This window comes from Daktulosphaira vitifoliae, unplaced genomic scaffold (genome assembly GCF_025091365.1).
Source record: "Daktulosphaira vitifoliae isolate Bord-2020 unplaced genomic scaffold, ASM2509136v1 Scaffold_4, whole genome shotgun sequence".
Classification (NCBI taxonomy): Eukaryota; Metazoa; Arthropoda; class Insecta; order Hemiptera; family Phylloxeridae; genus Daktulosphaira; species Daktulosphaira vitifoliae.
This window is the reverse complement of record NW_026099575.1, coordinates 2,325,161-2,349,876: the sequence shown is the minus strand read 5'-3', so window position 1 is coordinate 2,349,876 and position 24,716 is coordinate 2,325,161. Positions and strand designations below refer to the sequence as shown.

Below are 24,716 nucleotides of genomic sequence, written 5' to 3'. Positions count from 1 at the left end.
AAAAAATTATATTGATCCATACACTTTTCAATAAGTTATAGCATTATAAAGTTAAAAATGTAAAAAATAAAATTGAGAATTTTCACACAATAATAGCATTTGGTAGCCATTTTCACCGTGAAGACAAAATAAAGTCCGAATTTTTTTTTTCATGATAAAGCATATTACATTAGCTTTAATTTAAGATATATATAAAAGTGTCAGACCTTCCGGAACATTTTCAAAAATCAAGTTAAAAAAATTAATTTTTTGTGAAAAAGTTGTCATTTTAAATCCCCCCTTATGGGCAGGTTAAGGGTTAAATTTATGAAAAAAATATACCAAATGAAAGGTAATGATATTATGCATCTATATAAAAAAGAATTATATTGATATGTTCATTTTTGAAAAAGTTATATTAATTTTAAGTAAAAAAAATTGAAAATTTTTTTGAAAATTAGCGATTTTTAAATTTGTAATTTTTTTGGAGGTTACCCCCATTAACGGGAAACGAGGTAATTTTTTTCAATTTTTAAGGGTAATGTCTTCAACTAGATACAATTTGTGTTTTTTTGACGTATCGTTAAAAGAAATTGGTTCGGTGAGAGCTGAGAAAAAGTGGTAACAGACACAAAAAAAAACACATCATAGTAAAACCAATACCTTCTCAGCTTCGCATCGAAGCTAAAATGTAAAAAATAAAGTCAAGAATTTTCACACAAAAATAGCATTCAGTTGCCATTTTAACCGTAAAGACAAAATAAAGTCCGAAATTTTTTTTTTCTATAATAAAGTACATTACATTAGCTTTCAGGGCCAGATTTAGGGGAGGGCTGAGTGGGCTGCAGCCCAAGGGCTCCCACAATTGTATGATATTTAAATTAGGATACAGAAAATATATTTTATATATATTTACACATATTTAATGAAATAATATTGGATTTATTTGGACATTAAAAAATTTAATTTTTTCTAACTAATAATAGATGTATTCGCGTTTGTTGACAATAATGAATCTAGGTAAGATAGGTTTTTATGCCATCCGTGATCGGTGTGCACTGTCGATTGTAATAATATTAGTAAATTTGTTTCTAAATATACACACGTCGGTCTGGAATTATACGTCAAAATGTCGTAGTAAACACTATGGTTAACGACAATAATTCACTGTCAGAATTGTAAGATTATTTTTCGGTAATATCATTTATATTACAGATTACAGATTATCTGTCAGTAGGTATATTATCGTTATTTGTTCGTTGCTTTTATTGCACATTAGTTAACAATAGTTGTGTATACACTAGTTACAGACTATAGTTGTTTTTTATAAGTATTATCCAGTGAATAGTATTATAATTTAAACAAAATTTAAAAATGGAAAAAGATCGCCATAAATTAAAGCGATTTTATATGAGTGGTGCAAAACTCTTCAAACTTCCACATTCATTTCTATAACTATTTTCTTACAGCTTCCGCGATTCCTCTCTCTTCATAACATGACCAAACCATCTAAGTCTTTTTTCTTTCATCTTTCCACGATTGACTGACTCTATACCTATACTCCCTCTTATATTTTCGTTCCTTGTCCTATCTTCTCTAGTCACTCCACTCATTCTTCTAAACATTCTCAGCTCTACTACACTAATTCTCTGCTCTACTTTCTTATAAATCGTCCAACAATCTGATCCATACATCATAGCTGGTCTCACTACATTCTTATAGAACTTACCTTTCGGACTCATTAGAATTCTTTTATTGCATAATACCAGACGTTTCTCTCAACTTCACTCATTCGCACTTAATCATTTGCCTTACATCTTCATCAATACTACCGTTCTTTTGCACAACTGATCCTAAAGACTTAAAACTTTCCACCCATTTTATCACTTTCTTGCTTCTTCTCACTTATCAATTCATTTCATCTACCTCATGTTTTCTTTTGTCAAATTTGTATTCTATATGCTTTGTCTAACTCCTACTTATTCTTGATCCCTTTCCTGCAAGAGCTGATCTAAAGATCTATAGTAATTTCATCCATGACTATAAAAAATAAGTAAGGGCTTAAAGCAGAATCATGGTTCATTTCTACTCTTACCCTTAAACTTTTTGTTACTCCTCCCATACTTTTTACCATGGTATAAGTGCCATCATATATATTCTCTATTATATTAATGTTCTTTTTCATATTTATTTATTTTTTTAATTTTATTATTTGAATAAACGCCTGGTAAGCTCAAGTACAGGTTAACATAGTTTACATAATAAGTAATATACAAAATAATTGTGATATAAATATTTAGGGGAGGTACATAAGATCAATTATGCAAAAATGTATGAATAAAAAGTAATATTATTTGGACAGATTAATAATTTAAATAATAACGTTTTAGATTTGATAGATTATCAAAAAAGAAATCAAAGTTTGATGTATTACCTAATGTTAAAATTCTATTAAGTGGATTATTTTTACCATAGTTCGAGTGGTGTAATTTAATATAGAAAGTAAGGCATGAACGTGTATTATATTGGGGTACGTGAAATGATACACGATCTAGGAGAGGAAGGCAGGAGATGGTACCATTAATTAGTTTAAATAAGAAAGATGTGTCTAACATATTAAGACGGGCTAAAAGAGAATCAAGTTTTAGGTTAAATTGTAAACTTTGTACTGAAGTATCATCAATATTATATGTTAAATTTCGTTTAAAACCTATAAAACGAATAAATTTTCTTTGTACTCTTTCAAGCTGTTGTATATGAGATGATGTTGTAGGATTCCATATGACGGACCCATATTCTAAAATAGGACGTACAAGTGCACAAAAAAGGATTTTAAGATAGTTTATATCATCAAATGATTTAGTACACCTACATAGAAATCCAAGAGTTTTAATAGCCTTAAGACTGACTTGGTCAATATGGGAAAAAAATAAGAGGTTTGTTTGAAACGTGATACCTAAATCCTTAATGACATCATATTCAGGCAAAGTATTATTATCAATACTGTAATTAAATACAATTTTAGATTTATTTCTAAGGAATGATACTTTAGAGCATATCATTACATTTATGTTTAGACCATTTTTTTTACACCATATGGAGAGTCTATTTAAATCTTCTTGTAGTAGATGGCAATCCTCTATACAAGATATAGTGTGATACAGTTTTAGATCATCAGCAAAAAGTTGATATTTACAGAATTTAAAACAAGTGTCTACATCCAATAAGTATATAAAAAATAACCAAGGGGACAAGTGCCCTCCTTGGGATACACCTGATGTGACACAAATTTTAGAAGAAAGATGACCTTTTATCATTACTTGTTGGGACCGGTTTAATAAATATGAACGAAGCCAATGAACCAGACCACCCGAAACACTGACTAAATTCAGCTTGTGTATAAGAAGTTCGTGATTCACTGAATCAAATGCCTTTTGATTATATTAATGCCCACTTTAAAACGTCTCTCAGTACTCTATCATACACTTTTTCCAAATCTCTAAATATCATACACAGCTTTTTCCTCTTTTCCCTACACTTTCCTTTTGGTTGCCTCACACAAAATAGTGGCTCCATTTTTGACTAAATACAAACTGATTTTTAGATAATGATGTCTCATTTTTTACTCTCTTATTTATTACCTTTTCCCAAATCTTCATACTATAACTTATAAGCTTTATGCATCAATAATTTACACACATTTATAGGAGACACAATATGTCTCTTTTATCTTTAAATATTAGTACCACAATACTATTCCTCCATTCTTTTGTCATATTCGCTTCTAATAGGATTTCATTAAAAAGATCCATCAACCACCTTATGTCAATACCACTTAATATTTTCAATAATTCTACTTCGGCATTTCATCTGGTCCTACTGTTTTATTCTTTTTCATTAATGCAACAGCTTCCCATACCTTTTTCTCCCTAATTAAATCTACCAGTTCGTCATTCCACGAGATATCTATTAATGTCTCTATTAAATATTTAGTTATTCTGAGATTTTGAAAAAATTTAAAACTAAAGAAAATATGATTATTAAACACAAATAATAAAAAATATGATTTTAACATAGTCTTTGAATGCATAAATTATTAAAAAATATATATACAGAGTGTTAGTAAAATCAATGTTTAGAATAATAAGATGATATTCAGTAGGATCTAAAAATAACGAAATCAAAAACTAAAATTTCCTATCTTCAAAATTGGAGTTTTTTTCGGTTCCCCACTTAAATTTTTATTTAAATAAAAAATAAACATTACCACGGCATTTCCCACGAAATTCTCACAAAAATTGAGTGGTCACTCGATTTTTGTAAGCTTTGCGCTTGTACACTTTGTAAACCCTCCCCTGAACTTTAGGTTCAAAGTTGATCAAAATTTCTCTTCAGTGTGACCCATATGTTTATATTAAAATTTTACTGGGAGTCCTATGATGTAGTTTATTTTTAATTTAAACGATTACATAACGAGAAAACCCACAGATAATGTGATATTTTTTTTAATTTCACAAGTTTCTTCCAAAGTTACATTGATAATTCAAAAATAGTCGTATTGTGTGTTTAGTATTTTAATAACGGGACGATAAACTTGATGTATGTCTTTTAAAATGTGGTAGTATTTAAAATATCAGTGAATATTATGATGTAGATATTAAATAAAAAAAATTAATGCAATTTATAATATTAGTTAACTTAAATTTATACAACAAAAAACTTAAAATAAATGCTTTAACAGTGGGTGGTTTTGTAATTGAAAAAGTGTAAATTTAAATTACATTTTTAAGCAAGTAACGCACATTAAAATTTTTTTACAATGCAGGTTATTTTTTTACTATAGGATATCCTTTCTTACTGAAATTTATGCATTTTTATTGCATAAAAAAATAAGCTATATTTTAAAAGGTATATAATATTTTTTGAAACTTCATTAGTGACTATTTAACAGTGAACAGTATTTTTCGAAGATTTAAATAAATATTAACAAGCTCAGTGATGTACCATATTCTCATTAGTGATTTATTTCAGGAAAGAGTAGTGTGCCGATTACAACAAAATAATTATTTCTAATTATCCTATTGTAATAAAGTGTAAAATATTCAGCTCAAAATATTCATTTAATCTTGTTATTGTTTTATTTCTAAGACTTAAAAAGAAAAAAAAATTATAATTTTAGTACAGTTTTAATGGTAAAAATTATATTCGGTTTGAATAAATAATGAAAGACGAAATAAACTTGGAAATTAAGAAAATATGTGAGTCTTCTCGTTATGTAATCGTTTAAATTAAAAATAAACTACATCACAGGACTCCCAGTAAAATTTTAATATAAATTGATGGGTCACATTAAAGTAAATTTTTTTTTAACTTTGAACCCTAAGTTCAGAATAGGACACGAAATTTACAAAAATCTAGCGACCACTTAATTTGTATAAGAATTTTGTGGGAAATACCGTGGTGATGTTTATATTTTATTTAAATAAAATTTGAAGTGGAAAATTAAAAAAAACCCTAATTTTAAAAATAATAAATTTTAGTTTTTGATTTCGCTATTTTTAGATCCTACTGAATATCATCTTATTATTCGTGATATTGATTATACTAACACTCTGTATATACAAAATGTTATATGATTTTGATATTGCTATGCGCAACAATTAAGGCAATAACTTAAAAATTAAATGTTGAGATTATGAAGTATTTAAATTTAGGTTATACTCTTTTTATAATAACATTCATTAAAATATTAAGAATTTGGTTGGATCAGAATTAAACTACTTATAAATTGGTAAACGTATAAAGTGTAATTAGAGTAAAATTTATTTATGATCTACTGAGAAAAAGTGAGTTACTGCCTTATTTATTGTACTTATATTCATATATACACACATAAAATAGCGTTTTATGTATTTTTATCATGTTTTTAAAATGTATGATGTTCAAGAGGAAAAAAGGGGCCATTTGTATTAAAATTTAGTGATTATGTAATATAGAATTTTTATACCTGCATTATATCATCTTGCCAAATATAGGTGAATTTCCCATCAGTTCCATCACGTTCTAATCCACCTAAAAATACACTTTGGGGGTCTACATCTGACAACTTGATTAGTGTTCCTAGTCCTTTAAGAAATTCAGTATACCTAGGAGAACCATGTCGGTTTCGTAAAATATTAATCTCAGAGTTGGCTTGTTCCATACCCACATAAATTACTCCAATCTATAAAAGTTATTTTTATTTTACGCTTTTAGTTTTATATAAATATAAAATTATAATATATACAGAATGTTTATATAAGAATTGGAATCTATAATTATTATTATATTAGATAGAAAATAGGCTATATGAAATTTTAACGAATTGATAACCAGTTTTGTTAAGTTAACTTTTGAAATATTAAAATTTAAATAATTAAAAGAGGTAAAGATTAGAGCAGGGTTTAACAAAATTATACTTTTATCATAATAGACAGAAAAGAATACTGCTATATTATGTACTCATCTCACCTATACCTAAAATTTATAACATGTAAAATAGTATTAAAAAATTAAACAAACATTAAAAATTTTACTAAATCCATTATTTATTTAATATAATGCAAATAATTATAGAATTCCATTGAACTTTCAAGAATTACCACTAAACCTACTCTTAAAATAGATTTTTTTATATCTAACTTGATATTTCTCACAATTCATAAAAATAAAAAATAAATTATTTAATGAAATAAATGAGTGAATGATTCTTAATAAATCATCGTGTATATTATTGATAGAGCACAATAAGACAAACCTTATGAAATTCGTAAGGAGGTATCCAATCTAAATGTTGGACAGCTCTTTGTATCATAGTTTGAGATAATGGTAGTAGAATTGGTTTAGCATCATTATCAGCACTACTAAAATGGGTTGAGTGGTATAATTGAAGAAATACAAAACTGGAAAAAAAAGATAAATAATATTAAAAAATTGTCTTGTGAATATACTATGTTGTATATATTAAACACAATATTGCAGAGTTATTCTATTTAATTAAATGTATGTATAATTTTTACAAATATTTTAAATTAATAAAAAAAAAAAATTATCATATAAATTTCACTTAGATGCCTTTCTGATTAATGTAATATTATAATTATTAAAGGAATAAGTTTAGTTAAATAATATGAAATTATAAGTACCTTGGATTTATTCCAGATCGTATAGTTTCTTTTGGTGGATTAGTCCGCGAATTTCTAAATAATACACTAGAATTTGCTGGTAAACCAGTTGGTTTTTTTATAGTATCCATCACAGCTAATGTGTGAACACGACCTCTAAATAATAATGGAGGATCTGAATCATTTTCCTGAAATAATTTTAGATAAATTCAAATTAATTTAAAGTAAAATAAATATGTCATTTATAAAAAAGTGATCCCTTTAAGTAATAGTTGTTTATTTTTGTAAAAATACAAGTCACAGTGTTTATAATAAAAAATAAAATTTGTAATACTGTTTTGTATATTAAAATTTAACTATTTTACAATTTAATTATAATAGTAAAATATTTAATAATAGATTTTATGAATTATTATGTTTTTATAAAACTTTTATAAATGCCAGTTATTTTATGTTTTTTTAATTTTTTTTTATGTAATATAGATAAATTTTTGCTTCAAACATAAAATAAAAATGAAAATTATTGTAACTAACATAACAAACAAAAATTTAAGTTAAAAATATTTTTAAAAACTAATAATATACACAATATGTATATTTTTTAATTGTATGCAAATACTAAATATTAGCAATAAAAAATAATTAAATCTAGCACCAATCTTACTATAAATGGATCACTTGAAATTTAATATAAAAGAATTCATACAATCTTCTCTAGTGTTTGTGAGCCATACAATTGACCATAATTAATGGGAGGTGACAATGGTGGTTTAGTAGCAAGGTAAGATGGTGTAGATGTTAGTGATCTACTTTTTTCTTCTTGGTAATAATTAACTAGAGGGAATTCTGTAGTTTGTTTAGTATCAACACTTTCAGCTGAAGATTTAGTTGATGAATCACTTTCATTAAATGAATTTAATTTAGTTGATTTCAGTTGTAGTTTTGGTCTTTCTTTATCATTATTTTTTTTAATTTCGGGAGTCATGACTTCATTTTTTTTCTCAGTGGAATCTATATTTAAATTTAGTGTTAGTGGTTTAGGCTGACACATATTTGATGGTGGAGTTGAACCAGTGCCACATATTTCTTCAGGAATTGCTTCACAATTTGCTCTGAATAAAAAAAATTGTAATTTGTAATAAACAAATGTAATTATAATAAAGTTGATAAGAAATAAATTACTTACTTAGAACCGTATCGTAAATCTTTACTGTAATTTTGTTTCAATTTTTTTGCATCTATAGTATTATTAAACATGTCCAGATGTTTGGTGACGTTACTAGGATCCTTGGTAATATCATCAGATTCATGAGTAGGTATATCTTTCATAAATGGATTTTTCCAACCTGAACTCATTTCAGGGCTAGAATTAGATCTTCTTACTGGATTTCTTGAACGTCCCTCTTCAGTATCATAATCTTCTACTAAAAATTAATTTAGAATTTTAATTTGTTTAATTAATTTTTGAAACTTAAATTAATTTTATATAGAAAAGTGAATTACTTACCATCAAAATATTCTTCATCAACTTCACAATTTTCTTGAGAGATTTGTCGAGAAGGAGTAACTTTAAGAGGAGAACCTGGGATACAAACAGGATCAGATAATATTCGATTTTGAGATTTACTATTGAGCTCCATTTTTATAGTGTCATCATTTATAATACACTGCTCCAAAATTTGCTTCTAAAACAATAACAATAGTTATTACTATTTTATTAAATTTGTTATTCTTGAAAATAAACAGACTTCTTCATCTAAATATTGAGATATCCTGTCAATCTCTCCATTAGATACTTTCACACCGAGAGTTGGATGAAATAATGTTGAAACATCAAACATTGATGAATCAGAATGAAAATCCTGGAAATTACGGTCATTTTGTACACGGATCATCCAGGACATTACACCTAAGAAACATAATTAAATTTACCTTTGTTAACTAAATTGTCAAATTTCAAATAATTTTAAATTAACCTGTAGGGCATCGTACACAAATTTCTGCCCATGATTGACACCAACATGAACAACTTTGCTTTTTGTCTAATCGATCTATACTAGAAAAGCTATCTTTTCTAGACAAATCAAATGTTTCATTGGAATCAACATGCGAAGAAAATTTTTTAGGGTCTTCTCCTGGTGAGCTGGTTGTTGTTGATAAAGATGGTGAAATGACTCCTTTAACTGGGGTATTTATATCAAATTGATCACTACTAGCTTCACTGCTTTGGCTCCGAGAAACTGATAATTTTGATTTTTCATCAGGTTTAGGAGACATTCTAGAGCGATCAACATTTTGTCGACAAGATTGACAACATTTACTACATAATCCATTTCGCACGGGTTTTTGAGTACATCCACTAGTTGTTATTGTTATTAATTTCGTTCCTAATAACCATGTAGCAGATTGACCACCTTCTAAGATAAAATCAGCTGTTGGATGCCTAAAAAAAATTAATTGATTAATCCCAGAATCATTTATACAAATTTTGATATACTTAAAATGATTAATATTCTTAGGGTGTTGTAGTATCCTGTACTTTCCCTATTTCTTTATTCCAAGTCTGTCTCTTCTCTCTCATTTTCTATTCTAAGTCTGTATTTGGCATACTTGTAGTGTACTATTGTCTTTATTTTATATATATATATATATAATTATTATTATTATAACTACGTGATAACACATAGTCTTTTGGATGTTCATTTTGTTATTGTTCAATGGTGTAGGGAACTCTTTTTAATTGTATAAATACGATATTATAATGTTGTTCAAAGTACTTGTGTCTAGGGTCTCTAAACCTATATCCGGATACTTGTCATGTGTAATTAACATTTTTTTACACTTTATTTTATTTTGAGTAACTATAAAAGTACTAAATAATAACCATTTAATATTTTTATTTAAACACCATTACACATATAATGTAGTCAGATTGACTTACTATTGTTGTCGCATATTTCTAAAGTTACTGCAGAACTATTTAAGTACTAATAGGCCCAAACACTCAAATAGTGTTTGGGTGAAATGTTATAAGTCAAAATATTTAATTTTACCATTCATTAATGATTTTTAATTATTTTTTACTTTACTTTGAAACCTAAGTTTGTGTAAACTTTATTCTGTAGTTAAAGTACTTTAGTAGTTACCTTTTTGGTAAAGCTGAACAAGTAGCAAAAGCATATCTTGCTAAAAGATCCATACATGTTTCAGTTAATTCTTTATGAAATGTTAAAAGTTCATCATCAATAGGAGGTTTCAAATCATTCATTGGACTACGGCTTACACCAATAACTGATCTTTCACGTCTACGACTCCCCTAAAAATGAGTAAAAAATTAATTTTTGAATTTTTGACACATAAAATTATTAATAAATCAACTAGGAAATCGTTTCTTTTGTATTTTAAGAATTAATATTTATTGATCCATATTAAGAATCTCCTTGATCAAGCACAGAATGTTGGGATATTATCACTTATTCAAATAATAATTGGTTTTTTGTAGTCATATTAGATTATGATGTATAAAGTTACTAAAATTTATAAAATTAACTCAATTGGACAAATTAATATGAATTTAAAAATGTTATACCTTAATAAAAATAATTGGGAACTACATTTTCAAAATTAATTTTGTACCGAAAAATTAAAATCTATATTATGGTTATACTATCCAAATCCAAGTAAAGACAATGGAATTTTAATAATAATGCTAATAATAATTACATTTATAGATGGTAAATAATAATTTTTGGAAATAAGGTTCTCATTTAATATATATCATATATTGTAAATAAATTTTGTAAAACAATTGCCAAAGTTGTTGTATTTTTTTTTCAAAAAAATTATTAAAACGTATTATTTTAAATTATTGACAAATAAATGGCTATATCATTAAATGTTACTCTATTTTACTTGTATTAATATTTTAGATTTAATATTACAATATGATAGGACATTATTAATTATAATTACTTGTTCTGTTAAACTTGAACTTCTTTTTCGACTAGATGAATCTTCATTGAGAATGTCACATTTATGGATAGAACGGCCTTCAAATGGAACCAAAACATTTTGTTTTAAACCCTAAAATTTTATCAAACAAAATCTAAAAGATTTTTAAAACACATAATAAAAAAAATGTTTAATTACCCACTAATTTTTTGATTGAATTTATATCTTTAATTAAAATAATATTTGACACAGAAAATATTTTTTAAATATATACAAAATGCCCCACTATGTTTTAAAAAATCATATAACTTTTGATCCACTTAATATTTTTTGTAATTTTTATAAAAAATTATTGAAGCTTAAGATCAAAATGTATTATGAAAAATACATATTTTTATTTTAATAAAAAAAATAACAGAAATGTTGTAAAATAATCCAAGGTAGCCATTTTATAGATTAAATTATAAGAAATAATTTAGTAGCAAAGTCTCTTCTTAATTATGTATGGCTTTACAATATATATCTTTTAAAATTTGAATTATCTAGTGTTTATTTAATTGTGTCAAATGTTGACCTATGTTTATCAGAGAAGGTTAGAAATAACACAATATTTGTATATTAAGCACACAGATACTTTCATTGAATAAAATTTATAAATATTTTCTTACTATCAAATGACTTACGTTGAGGTATAATCATGCTAATAATACAGTTATTATTAAAAATAATAAAAATTAGTTATTATTTTGTTAAGATATCATTAAGCTCCAACAAGTTTTTAAAAAAGAAAATAACAAAAAATATTTAGTGGATAAAAGTGATAGGATTTATCGTAACATAGTGAGATATACTGTACAAATACACTCAGATTTATTCAATATCTATATATTTGATACATCATATTTATGCATACATTTTTTATGAACTCAACAAAATTTCTTCTAAAAGATGTGCGACATTTTAGAAACCAAATAGCTATTACTCGATGAGCTAATGATACTGTATAGTGATTATACTTAAAAGGGTTAGTGTACGGCAATGCAATAGCAAAAACAGACATGTATTGATCAGCTACAAAGTTTGAGAATACTTTAGGAAGACGACTCAACACTGAAAAAATATGTTGATTATAAATTTAAGAAAACCGTTTGATTTCAAAATTTTAATATTTATAAACAAATGTACATTAATTATTAAAATTATTTTGTTTATAATTACTAGAAAGAAATTCCAATACAGGTACAGCAATTTGTGCAGTAGCAGAAAGTTTAGACATGTTTAATAAGACTTCTGGTAATAATTTTACCATAATATCTCTCATTTCTAAGATACACGTGGTCAATGCCATTACAACTGGTTGAATACATCTATTGACCAAACCTTTAAATAACATATAATAATATATCTAATATATTTATATTAATAACAACTATGTATTCAATTATGAATACATGAAACTACAAAAAATATAGAACAAAATTAAAGTTATACCTGATTGTAAACATTTAACAAGTTTTTGTTGAAGAGGAGGTTCAAGACTATTATGATATGAAACAAACGCTGCTAATGCTGGATAAACAGCTATTTGAAAATCAGTTTTGAGCCATTTAGATGGAGTATTTTTTAAAGTTTTAACAACACTTTTATCATTAACCTACAAAATTAACATTATATAGTTATATTAATCAAATAAAAAAAATTTTAAAGAAAAACTATAAAATAATTTTTTACTAAAAAACACAAAGTAGAAACTAAATCATATGCAGGATCAAATTCTTCATTTCCAGATAGTATTAGTGCTTTATGTTTTAGAATTTGTGGTACTTCTGTCAGTATATAACATAAAACTTTCCAGTCTAAAGAAAAATAATTAAATTCATATTATTATTAAGTAAAATATTATAAGATACATGAATATATAAAAATACACTAATTGTAGTAGTGTTAAAATTTTTTATCATAAAATGAATTAATTTGATCACAAACAGTTAATATTGTACCATAATCAATAATATTTTTTGATAGTTTGCTAACATATACCATTATTATAACTACTTATTGTTTTTAATAAAAATATTTTTATGATTTAATCACTTTATATAAAATAAAAAATAATTTATAAGAATAATATTATTATTTAACAAATTTAAATCAAATATTACCAAGTTCTTCTTTTAATGCTGTTATCACAATTTTACAAGCCGCAGCTAATGATATATGTTTATAATGCACAAAAATGTTGTTAGATTTTATTTCTTCTGTTGAAAAATTAGGACTAAAAGGAGTTCCATGTCCATATCGGTCTACGTAAATAAATGGTGAATAAATATTGGATCCTTGGATTCCTAATCTAAATCTAGAGTCTGCTCGTAACTTTGATAATAGTTCAAATATCTGAAAAAGAACAATTTTTAAGGCAAATTAAATCTTATAATAGAATAAAATAGAATAGACCCAAGATAATTCGAATTTCTTTTAAGTCTTGATTATACAATATTAAATGATATTACTAACAATTTTAAATTACAGTTTTAGAAGTCCGTGGATACAATATCCTGGTAACTTTTATTCATAATTTATTTTATAACCTTGTTAGATAATTTGGGACCATAAAAGAACATATAAATAGGCATAATATTATATTGATAATTTAATGATTTATAGTTAGTTACAGGAAATAATGTGTAAGAGGAAGCATACAAGTAGCGTCAATTGTGGATAAGATAAGAGGAAATAGGTTTAAATGGATTGATTATTTATGAGGAGAAAGAAATTGAAAGCTGTAAGAATGGTTATGGAAAGAATGTTGAAGGAAGAAAAAAACTGAAAAAGAGGTGGTTGTATGTAATTAGGGATGATATGAGGACCGCTAATGTATATATAGATGACTTTGTCGATTTTGCCAATAGCTGTTAACATTAAAATTAAACGAAAATAATGGCTTATAGTTTATTATAAAAAATGTAGAAAATTATAAAATAATAGTGTCACCAACAATTACTATTCCTATAAATAATGATTTATATTTCAATTTTTTAACAAGGCACCATAGAAAAAAATCTGTGGAAATTCCCACCTTTATCTATGTGTAGTTCTGTCACTGTTCAGTATGCTAAATACAGTTCCAACTAAGGCTTTACTTAACTTAATGAAAATAAAATAATTATATTTTTAAATGAAGTTACCTTACCATTAACCGTATTGAATTAAAATTTTCAAGGGCTGTTGGTTGATCATAGTGATATTGTAAATGAATAACCAGCATATCTAATATTTTTTCAGCTGATTCCATAGGATGATTATAAATAAATTTTGCAAACAACTTTGAAAGTCCTTCAACAGTCAATTTAATGTCATCTATTTCAGATTCCAATAATGGCATGGTGATATTTGTTTGATAGGGTCTTAATAAGATCTAACAAAATAAGTAAATAGTAGAACTTTATTTGACAATAGTAGTAAATGGAAAGAAAAATATACCTTTTCTAGTATTTCAAGTAATTGAATATGATATTGACTACTACACTCCGAACAAATTCTAATAATAAGTTGACAAACTACTTGTCTGACACTAGAATCAGAATCATTGGAAACTCCACCAAAAGTAGAAAGTATTACAGCCATAATTTCATTTTCATATATTGAGCTAAAAATTATTTAATAAAAATTTTACTTAAAAAGAATTACCAATAAATATTAGTACCTGTTTTTATGGTAAACTTCTTCAAGAGTATGAATCACAGCATGTATTCTAATAGTTGCTCTATTTTCTTTGATATAAAAGTGATTTAAAAATAATGTTAGATTTTCAATCCAACGGTACTGAGTTGGAACTAAAAACTCTTTTCTATAAGCCATAAGTTTAAAAATGGAAGATTCCTGTTATATAATAATAAATTAAATAATAATTGAACAAAATACACAAAATAAATGAAAATAATTTTTACAGGTCTATATAGTGAAAATGTTTCAATGACATCATAAATAGTATCTAAACTGCCATTATACAAATTTGTTGACACAAGTGTTTCTATTTTAGAAAGGGTTTCATTGATATGTTCGACAATTACTGGAAGTGAATTGGCATTATTTCGATCTAAAATTTAAAAATATTTTTATCTGGTACCTATTAATGTCTTTTTGATAAAATTAATAAATAATAATTATATAAAAATTTAGTTATAGCTAAACTTATGATATGGTCAAAGGTTTAAAGAAGTAAAGAAACACAAAAAAAAAAAAACTATTTTATTTATTTGTTTGTTTTATTATCATATTAAACGAATAATGTTGATGGCTGAAAAATTATTAATTTCAGATATTTTAGTATAAATATTTATTAAATTATATTATATAGTAAGTTATTGATACAAGACATCATTAAAAGCGGAATGAAAGTACTAGTGGGCTTAGCCTACTAGTTCACAATGAAGACCCTACTAGAAAATTAGCAAAATTGCATGCTTTGTTATATAAAATTATTATAATATGTAAATTATTTTTTTAAGGCAGGGAAAGTAAATTAAGCTCTTCCCCTCTATGTATACAACTCTCCAAAAATAATCTTATACATAAATAACTAGTTAACAAATAAGTTAGATAAATAAATACTAACTGACAAATTCCGCAGTACTTTTCAAAATTTTTAAAACTTTTTCCCATGCCATATTTTGTAGATCGACTCCAGATTTTGTAATGAGACACTCCATACCTAATACAACTTCTAGAACAACTAATGGATGATCACATGACAAAGCCTAAAATATTTTTTTGAATGCTATAAATGTATCTATTATTAAGTTATAATTATTCATATCTCCATATGCAAATATGTTAGGAATTTTGATAAATATGCAGTGAATAATAAGGAAATTGAGTTTATTTAGGCTAAATAAAAGTGTTAAGTTTAATATATGAAGTCCAATACTTTGATAGAAAAAATGAGCGTTCAATCATAAGATTAACCCTGAGTATTCCTTATACCCTTTCAACCCTCTAAAATAGTTACATATTATTTTATAAAATTCTTTAATGATTTTTTCAAAATCATTGATAATTGCTGCATCAAAAACACATAAAAATAGTTAAGTTTATACAGCTTGATTAAGTGAAAATACATAATAACTTACAAAATAAATTGAAGGTAATACTGAGAGCAGTGATATTTTAAAAGACGTTATACATTTATTACTCCACAATGCCATATTTATGTAAAAGACTCCGCCTCTTATAATGCCAATATTATTGTTTGATATCTCTTTATGGAGTAGCTGACATATCAAATGTAAAGCAGAGTATCCCATATGAGTCCCCAGTAATTTTCTCATTGTCTATATATAATAGTAAATAGTATTATTAATTAAAATACAAAAAAATTATGTATTTAGAGAAATTACACAAAATAATAAATGGCAAAAATATTTATTGTTTACAATTTCATATGAATTCTATAAAATATTTCAACATTGATTTTGAATCTGGCTTTAGTTTTTTTCTATCATATCTAGTTTTTGAGATAATTACTAATTAGTAATTAAGCAATAATTTTACAATAAAATGTCATGAAAAAAATAACAATTTTTTTTTAACTTTCCTTAAATTAAATCATGAAGTTTAATAAGAAATTTGCAAAATTTAGCACTGTGTTATCAATTTTAATTGATTTTTGTAACTTTAAAATTGAGTTTAGTGTAATTTTTTAAAAATAAAAGCTATATTTTCTAGTATAACTTATTTTGAATTAACATAAGTTATAACATTTTAACCAAAAATTAAATAATTTTATAAGATTTAAAAAAATATTAACTGTACGCATTTGAATGAACAAAGAGAAAAAAATTGCTATTAATACAAAATATACTGCAAAATTTCGAAAAATTTTTTTATATACTTTTCTAATGTTCTTTTGTTTTGAAGTAATTGAGTAATTATATAATTATATATATTTTATGATAAATATATAGTTGTAGTTGGATTTTACATTTTACATCTATATACTTAATTATTTATATAATTATAAAGAAATATTAATGAGTGAGTTGCTCAATACGCTGTAATATATGATTTATACTTTACAATTACTTATTAAGTAGACTTTAAATATCTAAGACATCCATTGTTAATCTTTAATTATTATTTCTTAACTTTAAATAGATAATTTTCATATGTACTAATAAAAATTAAGGAAGTTACAAGAAAAATAAATTTATAAGAGCTACCTTAAAAATTACACCAATAATATCTGGAGGGATGTTAAAGAAACATTAAGTACTTAGTTTTGAAGAAAACAATGAAATCAATGCACTTCAAATATATCCCTATAAATATCAGTCCACTAAAATTAGCAGATCTCAATTAACCAATAAAAAAAAGAACTATTTAACTTCTGTAAACTTGTTATTCTTGAAATATATTTTAACTTAAAAAAGGAAAATTTATTAAATGATTAATGATATGATATAATTTTTTACATTATACAGTAAAGCAGTCATGTTTTTATTTTGTAGTTAACTAATTACACCGGCACACAAAAAAAAAAAAGTTGTCTGTACTTTTGACCGGACCCACCTACAGACATGTATTTTGACCCGCTGAATCCGAATTTGAAGTCCGTTTGGCCCGGTCACCCTTCAGATTTGAGTAAAATGCAAAAAACCAAAATATAGGCAAAAAATTGCAAAAAAATGGAATCAAAGCGATGAAAAAAATCTTGTGGACCCTGATCAAGTATGATTTTTATGTATTTCAATTTACTGAAACTGAATCTGAACGTTAATTAGTCCGTTGAATCATCAACATTTGAAAAATAACAAGAAAAAAACCAAAAATTGCAATAAATCATGAAAAATCAAAATTATCGAGATGAAAACAATTTTTTGGATTCAGATTGAGTATGATTTTTATGTATTTTATTCCAATGAATTTGAATCTGAAGATTTCTTGTCCCATTAACATTTTAATATAAAAAAACCAAAAAAATCAGGAAAATTGTAGTTATAAATATGAAAAAAAATGTATAAAACACGATTAAATATTTTTATTGTATTTTTTCACGCATAAAATAGGAATTTAGAATATGAAAACATAAAAAATTGTTATATTTATAAAAAAAAATGACTAGAATGAAGAGAACGATTTTCTCGAATTTTAACCTCTTCGTTTAATAAAAAAAATTTTTATTTTTACTAATATCATAAGGTAATTAACTATTTGATATGAAATTTAAATATTTTATTTTTAAGGAAAAAAATCTCGTGCATGAGAAGGTTAAAATTCGAGAAAATCGTTCTCTTCATTCTAGTCATTTTTTTTTATAAATATTACAGTTTTTTATATTTTCATATTCTAAACTCCTATTTTATGCGTGAAAAAATACAAGAAAAATATTTAATCGTGTTTTATACATTTTTTTTCATATTTATAACTACAATTTTCCTGATTTTTTTATATTAAAATGTTAATGGGACAAGAAAACTTCAGATTCAAATTCATTGGAATAAAATACATAAAAATCATACTCAATCTGAATCCAAAAAATTGTTTTCATCTCGATAATTTTGATTTTTCATGATTTATTGCAATTTTTGGGTTTTTTTTTGTTATTTTTCAAATGTTGATGATTCAACGGACTAATTAACGTTCAGATTCAGTTTCAGTAAATTGAAATACATAAAAATCATACTTGATCAGGGTCCACAAGATTTTTTTCATCGCTTTGATTGCAGTTTTTTGCAATTTTTTGCCTATATTTTGGTTTTTTGCATTTTACTCAAATCTGAAGGGTGACCGGGCCAAACGGACTTCAAATTCGGATTCAGCGGGTCAAAATACATGTCTGTAGGTGGGTCCGGTCAAAAGTACAGACAACTTTTTTTTTTTTGTGTTATTAATTAATGTAATTGAAATTATTATAAATCAAATTTACACTTATACTTAACAAAAATTCTAACTAATTAACTAACTAAATTTTTTAAATGGGTCTTTATTGAATTGTTTTTTGTTTTAATATTTTTTATCAATTAAAAGTTGCTGCAACACAGGCCATTGTCTGGTAAGTTTTCTATTAATCACAATTTACACTGTTAAAAAAATGATTTAGAATCTATTTTTTATCCTTAAAATCTAAAACCTTGATGCAGATCACTATCCAAACATGGTATTTTGCAAATAATTTTAAAAATTATATTTATTTTTAAGACAATAGTATGTTTTTCATATTAGTGGGCTTAGTACTAAAAAGTATTAAATTAAGTTTTTTTTTTTACCTATAACACAATATTGATTGCAATATTTCTTTAATACACCATTTTTTAAAAAAATGAACATTATTTTTAACTAATTATAACAAAGAATTATATGTTTTTTTTAAATATTTTAAATTACTTGTATAATAATTAATAATTAATCTAATAATAAACATAATAATTAATCAATATAATTTACTTTCCAACATTGTGCACAATATGCTTCTGAATTTGCTGTATGGCATAAAGCAGCAATAAATATTGGTAAAGATGGAGGAGGCAAGTAACTATAACAAATGATTGTATCTAAAAGTTGTAAGCTTTCTATGACGACTTTTTCATCTTGGCTATGACAGCATACATAAAAAGAGCTTCTGTTTAAGAAAATACATACATATATATATTTATCTATTTCACAAATTAAAAAATTTAAGAAACACTAATATTTGATTGCCAGTTTATAAAACTATAAAATTTTAACATTTCTTCTATAAAAAAATAACTGTTTTTGTATGACAAATATTCTATTTTTTAAAAAAAAATTAGTAATGAAACATAAAAGAAAAAATGATAGATAAATCAATACTGTTTTAAAACTGAAAAGAGCAATTTGATTTTAACATAACATGGTTAATATTAATAAAATATACATCTCAATAGCATTATTTTAATGAACAAATCTTGGTCTGTGTTTTATAATTAACTCATAAAAAAATAAGTTTTTATCTTAAATGAAATCACAATTTTTACCCAATATATAAAAGAATATCAAATTAATGTAAATAGTATAAAAATATGGTTTTGAATGAAAAAAATGAAATATTTATTAGGAATTTTACATTGAAAAATTAGATATTTAACCAGTTCTCAAATATATTTCTTAAGTTACCCTAGGCAATTAAGTTAAGTTTGTAAGGTCAAAGAATTTTATTTTAATTAACATACTGAACAATAGCGTTAATAACTTCATCATCCAAAAATGATCCATTGTATTTAATGAGATTAATTGACATTTGTAACCATTCAATTGTAAACCCTGCAGGTACTAATTCAGAAGCACCCCAACATGTAAGCCAAGAACATATTTCTTCTTCCAAGTATACAATATTATGACCATGATTTGTAAGACTTTCTAATAATTCTAACCTAAAATAAAATTTATCACTGAATAAATTCATATTATTTAAGTTTTCAACAGTAAATGGATAATTGTTATAGTTAAATAATTCATTTTTATTCTATTGTTATCAATAATTTTTAGATTATTAAAAAAAAAAAAGAACTGAATTCTAAAATTAAGTATATATTAAAAATTAAAATTTGGTGAAAAACATAATGAAAATACAAATAAATCTATAACAAAATTACTTTGGAAAATGAAAAAATTCACGAATCAAAAACATAAAAAGTTAAATGATAATTCTTTTTTATTATGTAGAATTATCAAGTTGGAAGATTACCTAGAATCAAAATCTTTTTATTAAAGCTTCATTGAAATATTGAAATTTTAAAATTATAATTTCAATATTTTATTTATTATATAATAAAATAAGGAAAAATACGTTTTTCTGGAAAAATTACTTACCATACTTAATTTTTCAAAATATTTTTTTTCAATAAAAGTACTGGGTTATGAGACTCTGGGAAAATTATTGCAAAAGTCAGAAAATTTTTGTCTCTCACCAGAAATTAAGAAAAATTAAAAATTTTGACAGTTTTACAACATGAGATTTGAAATTTTTATCAAACCCGCCCAAAGACATTTCTGCGATATCATAATAAAATTAATTCAATCCTTTCATTTTTCACCGTTATACGACCTTTTTTTTTTTTAATTCATGCACATGTTTTAAATAAAGGTATTGCTATTTTTTACACATATATATATCTATATTGTGATTTGAGTTTGTAGAAAATGGATTTGAATTCATATTTAATATCTTTAATATCATATTTTTAATTCATATTTAACACATGTTATGGTTGTCATATATGAATTAATTGGGATAGGTTATTAATTATCTTTTTGTTTTGATATTATGTTTAGTTGATTAAGTATACAAGATATTTTCTGTCGATTTCTTTCATATATGTTTATAATATATATATATATATATTTTGAACTTTGGCTTTATAATTAGCATATTATTCAAATCAAGTTTTTTCGCTTTAAACTTATATTTTTTTTTGTCCACAAAGAGTTTATATTAGGATACAATTTTGCATTTGCACATATATTTTGTATATTTTAAGGCTCGAAGGACTCTAGGTCTGGAGCGGAGCCCTCGATAGGTAAAAATAATAATCTTATAATTATCAAACTATCTGGTATTTCTTATAGAATGTTATTATCTCTTTTTAGATTAAAAAAATGAACGCATTCAATGTTAAGAATATTAACAAAATAAATGAAAGTTAATAGTCTAGTCAGCAAAGCTCTAGATCAGTGAAAAATATATAAATAAATAGACAATTTTTGTGAAAAGGAAGTTATACTTTTACATTTATATGTTAGTTATCAAATGTATACATTTTATTAAAATTCTTTCATTTTTCCAATATTTTAGTTATATTATTTTAATTAATTTTTATCAAACTATTTTTAGCTTCGATGCGAAGCTGAGAAGGTATTTATTTTACCATGATGAGTTTTTTTTTTTTTTTTTATGTTTGTTATCACTTTTTTTCAACTCTCACCAAACCGATTTCTTTCAATGATACGTCAAAAGATCGCAAATCGTATCTAGTCGAAGACATTACCCTCAAAAATTGAAAAAAATTCCTTCGTTCCCCGCAAATGGGGGAAATATCCAAAAAAATTACAAATTTAAAAATCGGTAAATTTTGTCATTTTTTTCACTACAAAAATGTAGTTATCAGCACAAATTCTTTTTTTCTAAATACATTATAAGTACATCTTTCATTTGATATACTTTTTATTAAAATTGGACAATTTCCCCATATATAGGGGGCGTTCAAAACTTGAAACATACGTATAAAAAATAGAACTTTTTCAACTTAACTTTTGAAAGTGTTCTGGAAATACTGCGTTTTTTAAACATATATCAAATCAAAGATTATGTTATATACTATAAAATGAAAAAAAAAAATTTGTCATAACGACCTATCTTCTATGCGCAAATGGCTACCGTATTCAAAAATATGCTATTTTTGTGTTAAAATCCTGGGTTTTGTATTTTATTTTATTTAAAAATATCTTATAAGGGCAATACACTGCCCTATTTTTTTATAATTATTTATTTTATAATAGGCTAAATTGAATAATTTTTTTTTTTTATTGGTTTTTTTAAATATATAATCATTAAAATTAATTAAATTTTGAATATTTCATTGTAGAATCTTTTTAAACGCCAAAAGTTATTTAGAAATGATTACTATGATTTTTATTTAAGTGATCTATTACGATAAAAATGTAAAAAAATCTAACTTTTTTGATAAATATACTGTAAATAGTAATTATAAAATTTGCTGACAGCATATTAATCTTAACAATTTCATTTTTATCTATTTAATAATGTCAATTTCAAACTTGCAAATTGAGCTACTTGTTATGGTAATAAATTCATTTTTTTTTTTAATAAAACTTTCACTTTAAAGGACAATAAAAAGTAGGTTCAAGATTATTACTTTTAACATATTAAAAATCAAAATCAATAATAATTTGATAACAATTAATTTTAAAAATTATATAATATATAATTAAAAGAATTACTAACCTTGGTATAATTAAGGAAATAGAAGTTGATGTTGCTTTTGTAATTATCCATCAATTTTTTTAAATTAAACACTATATACAGATTTGCATCGAATTTGCAACTGTGCTGGGCTTTTTATTTTTAATTACAATATGACATAATGAATAATATGATATTCATGAAATATTTTTCAATTTGATGAAAAGATTTTTTTGTTTTTAGTACTTTCTAGTACTTTTAGTAATTAACAATATTTTTGGGTATGGAAATTTTTAAATAGGGCGCTTTGCATTTAAATAATATTATTATCGATTACCTTATTTTGCAAATAATTATCAATTATTATATTATAAAGAAAAAATACCTAACATTTATGGGTCATTTAAAAATTAAGATAAACTGTTGCCTATTCTACCACTACCAAAAATAATACATCCGATGAAAATAATACTATTTATAGAATTATGGGCATTAATGTTACGTAATATATTAGTCACCAAATAAAAAATTTATTATAAAATGAATTTTACCTGCATGATAAGTCTTCTACTATATTATGACTTTTTATAAAATTGAAAATATGTTTTCTCATTATACCCAATGTTTCATACTGACCAACAATTATACATTTAATAAATGTGAAAACCACATTTCGATGTTCTTTAGCAACATCACTACTTAGTAAATCTTTTACTAGAGTCCATAATGTTTCAACAGCTTTCTGTAAAACGATTTTATATTAATTCATAATATAATATTACTTTGTACTTAAGGATATAATCAATAAATAAAGAAAAAATTTTCATTCATTTTTTTTTTAATGATATAAAATTACTACCATTTATACTAAAGTTAATTTTTATTTTATTAAATAAAAAGTACTTTAAAATGTATAATGCTTAATAATAAATCTTGAAGTTAAAATAAAAATCAGAAAATGTTTGTAAAACATTAATTATCTTTACTTTTTCTGTTTAAAAGTGAATATTAGCTTTAATTATACATTAAAATATTCAATGTGTATTTGAATATAATAAATACACATTTTGTATGAATAATAAACATTAATTTACATCTTCAAGTCGATGTGATCGCGCTACTTCAGATAATTCTTTGATTGCTTTAATCCTATTACTTAATGATGTTTCAGATGAAATTTCACGTTCTTGTTCTACCGTGAGAGTGTAGTCTTCTTTGACACGAAGAGCTCCTGTTAAAATAATATTAACGCAGTAGGCTTAATATCAATAGTTTTATAATTTAATTAATAACATTTAAAATAATGTATAAATAATAATTATTATCAAACCTGCATTTGTAGCTCCTTTGTTAATACGAAAAAACTGTTTCAGTTTTTCAAACGTTTTACTGTCTTTAGAAGTCATTTTAGACTGTGGAATTTGATGAACCACCAGTTTTAGCTAAGCGGAATCATAACTCTATTTAAAAATGTGAACACGAGCAAAACTATGGCTCAAGTCACTACACGTAGAAGAGCAGATTCCAGAATATCTAAAAAGTTCTTTATTATGTAATTTTATCAAATTGAAAATTTAATGTGATAGGAGAATGCAGTGACTATACCTTTGATATATGAATACATATTGTATTCATGTATATGTCTATGATCTGTACATTTTTTTATGGTCACACTGGAGATAAGC

General features: G+C 24.5%; 1 protein-coding gene across 2 annotated transcripts; it reads right to left on the bottom strand.

Moving 5' to 3' along the window:
* Window positions 1-5,954: 5,954 nt before the first annotated feature.
* On the bottom strand, window positions 5,955-24,603 carry LOC126905338 (tuberin-like). Of its 2 annotated transcripts, none has more exons than XM_050684940.1 (26): window positions 24,362-24,603; window positions 24,126-24,262; window positions 23,583-23,773; window positions 20,282-20,482; window positions 19,536-19,710; window positions 16,223-16,423; window positions 15,709-15,850; window positions 15,041-15,189; window positions 14,797-14,972; window positions 14,574-14,739; window positions 14,284-14,508; window positions 13,256-13,487; window positions 12,825-12,949; window positions 12,585-12,747; window positions 12,312-12,473; window positions 12,007-12,203; window positions 11,115-11,225; window positions 10,289-10,458; window positions 9,119-9,585; window positions 8,891-9,051; window positions 8,650-8,827; window positions 8,329-8,566; window positions 7,849-8,254; window positions 7,164-7,330; window positions 6,776-6,920; window positions 5,955-6,202 (listed from the first exon to the last, which is right to left on the bottom strand). In XM_050684940.1, the coding sequence occupies exons 1-26, from the start codon at window positions 24,435-24,437 to the stop codon at window positions 5,981-5,983; spliced, it is 4,983 nt and encodes a 1,660-aa protein (XP_050540897.1). In that variant the 5' UTR covers window positions 24,438-24,603; the 3' UTR covers window positions 5,955-5,980. The 2 variants fall into 2 exon arrangements, with proteins under 2 accessions (XP_050540897.1, XP_050540898.1); XM_050684941.1 differs by having other exon boundaries at window positions 8,329-8,563.
* Window positions 24,604-24,716: the final 113 nt, after the last annotated feature.